Source organism: Ailuropoda melanoleuca, unplaced genomic scaffold (genome assembly GCF_002007445.2).
Source record: "Ailuropoda melanoleuca isolate Jingjing unplaced genomic scaffold, ASM200744v2 unplaced-scaffold42836, whole genome shotgun sequence".
NCBI classification, from domain to species: domain Eukaryota; kingdom Metazoa; phylum Chordata; class Mammalia; order Carnivora; family Ursidae; genus Ailuropoda; species Ailuropoda melanoleuca.
This window is the reverse complement of record NW_023214766.1, coordinates 1-602: the sequence shown is the minus strand read 5'-3', so window position 1 is coordinate 602 and position 602 is coordinate 1. Positions and strand designations below refer to the sequence as shown.

Sequence of the window (602 nt, the reverse complement as noted above, 5' to 3'; positions counted from 1 at the left end):
TTCAGGCCAGTAAAGGCTGTTTTGATAGGGTCAAAGAAATGGTCTCTACATCACATTCAACAAGTGGCCAATCAGGCTGACGCAATGAGGCTGCTCGGCAACTTACTAGGAAACCAGGGGCGGTGGGCACGCGCTTGGAAGGCTGCAGGCGCCATGGGTAGAGCGAGGAACGGCGCCAACACCCAGCCTCGGGGACAAAAGCGGCCCGGGGATCCCGCCGCCGCCTGCGCAGCCGTCGCGGTCATGGGCGCGCGGCGCCCACCTTTCCAAGTCCGCATGGGGAGCCAAGCGGCAGGAAGGAAGCCGGCGACGGCCAGGCGGGATCAGGCAAGGTTGCGGCGGAAGCGCTGGTGGCGGCGCACCCGGGAGGCAGGCTCCAAAGGCCCGCTGCGATCCCCGAAGCCGCGGGCGCCCGCCATGTCCCCGGGCGAGATGGACCTGGGCGCGCAGCGGGAGCGCTGGGAGACGTTCAGGAAGCGACGGGGCCTCAGCTGCGAGGGTGCCGCCAAGTTCCTGCTGGACACCTTCGAGTACCCAGGCCTGGTGTATCACACGGGAGGCTGCCACTGCGGCGCGGTCCGCTTCGCCGTCTGGGCCCCCGC

The 602-nt window shown here is 68.1% G+C and overlaps 1 protein-coding gene across 1 annotated transcript; it reads left to right on the top strand.

Moving 5' to 3' along the window:
• Positions 1-88: 88 nt before the first annotated feature.
• LOC109488573 (centromere protein V-like protein 3) lies at positions 89-595 on the top strand (the record flags this gene model as incomplete). The annotated part of the gene is made up of 1 exon (XM_034651555.1): positions 89-595. A coding segment is annotated over exon 1 (442 nt), but the record flags the coding sequence as incomplete, so codon positions are not given.
• Positions 596-602: the final 7 nt, after the last annotated feature.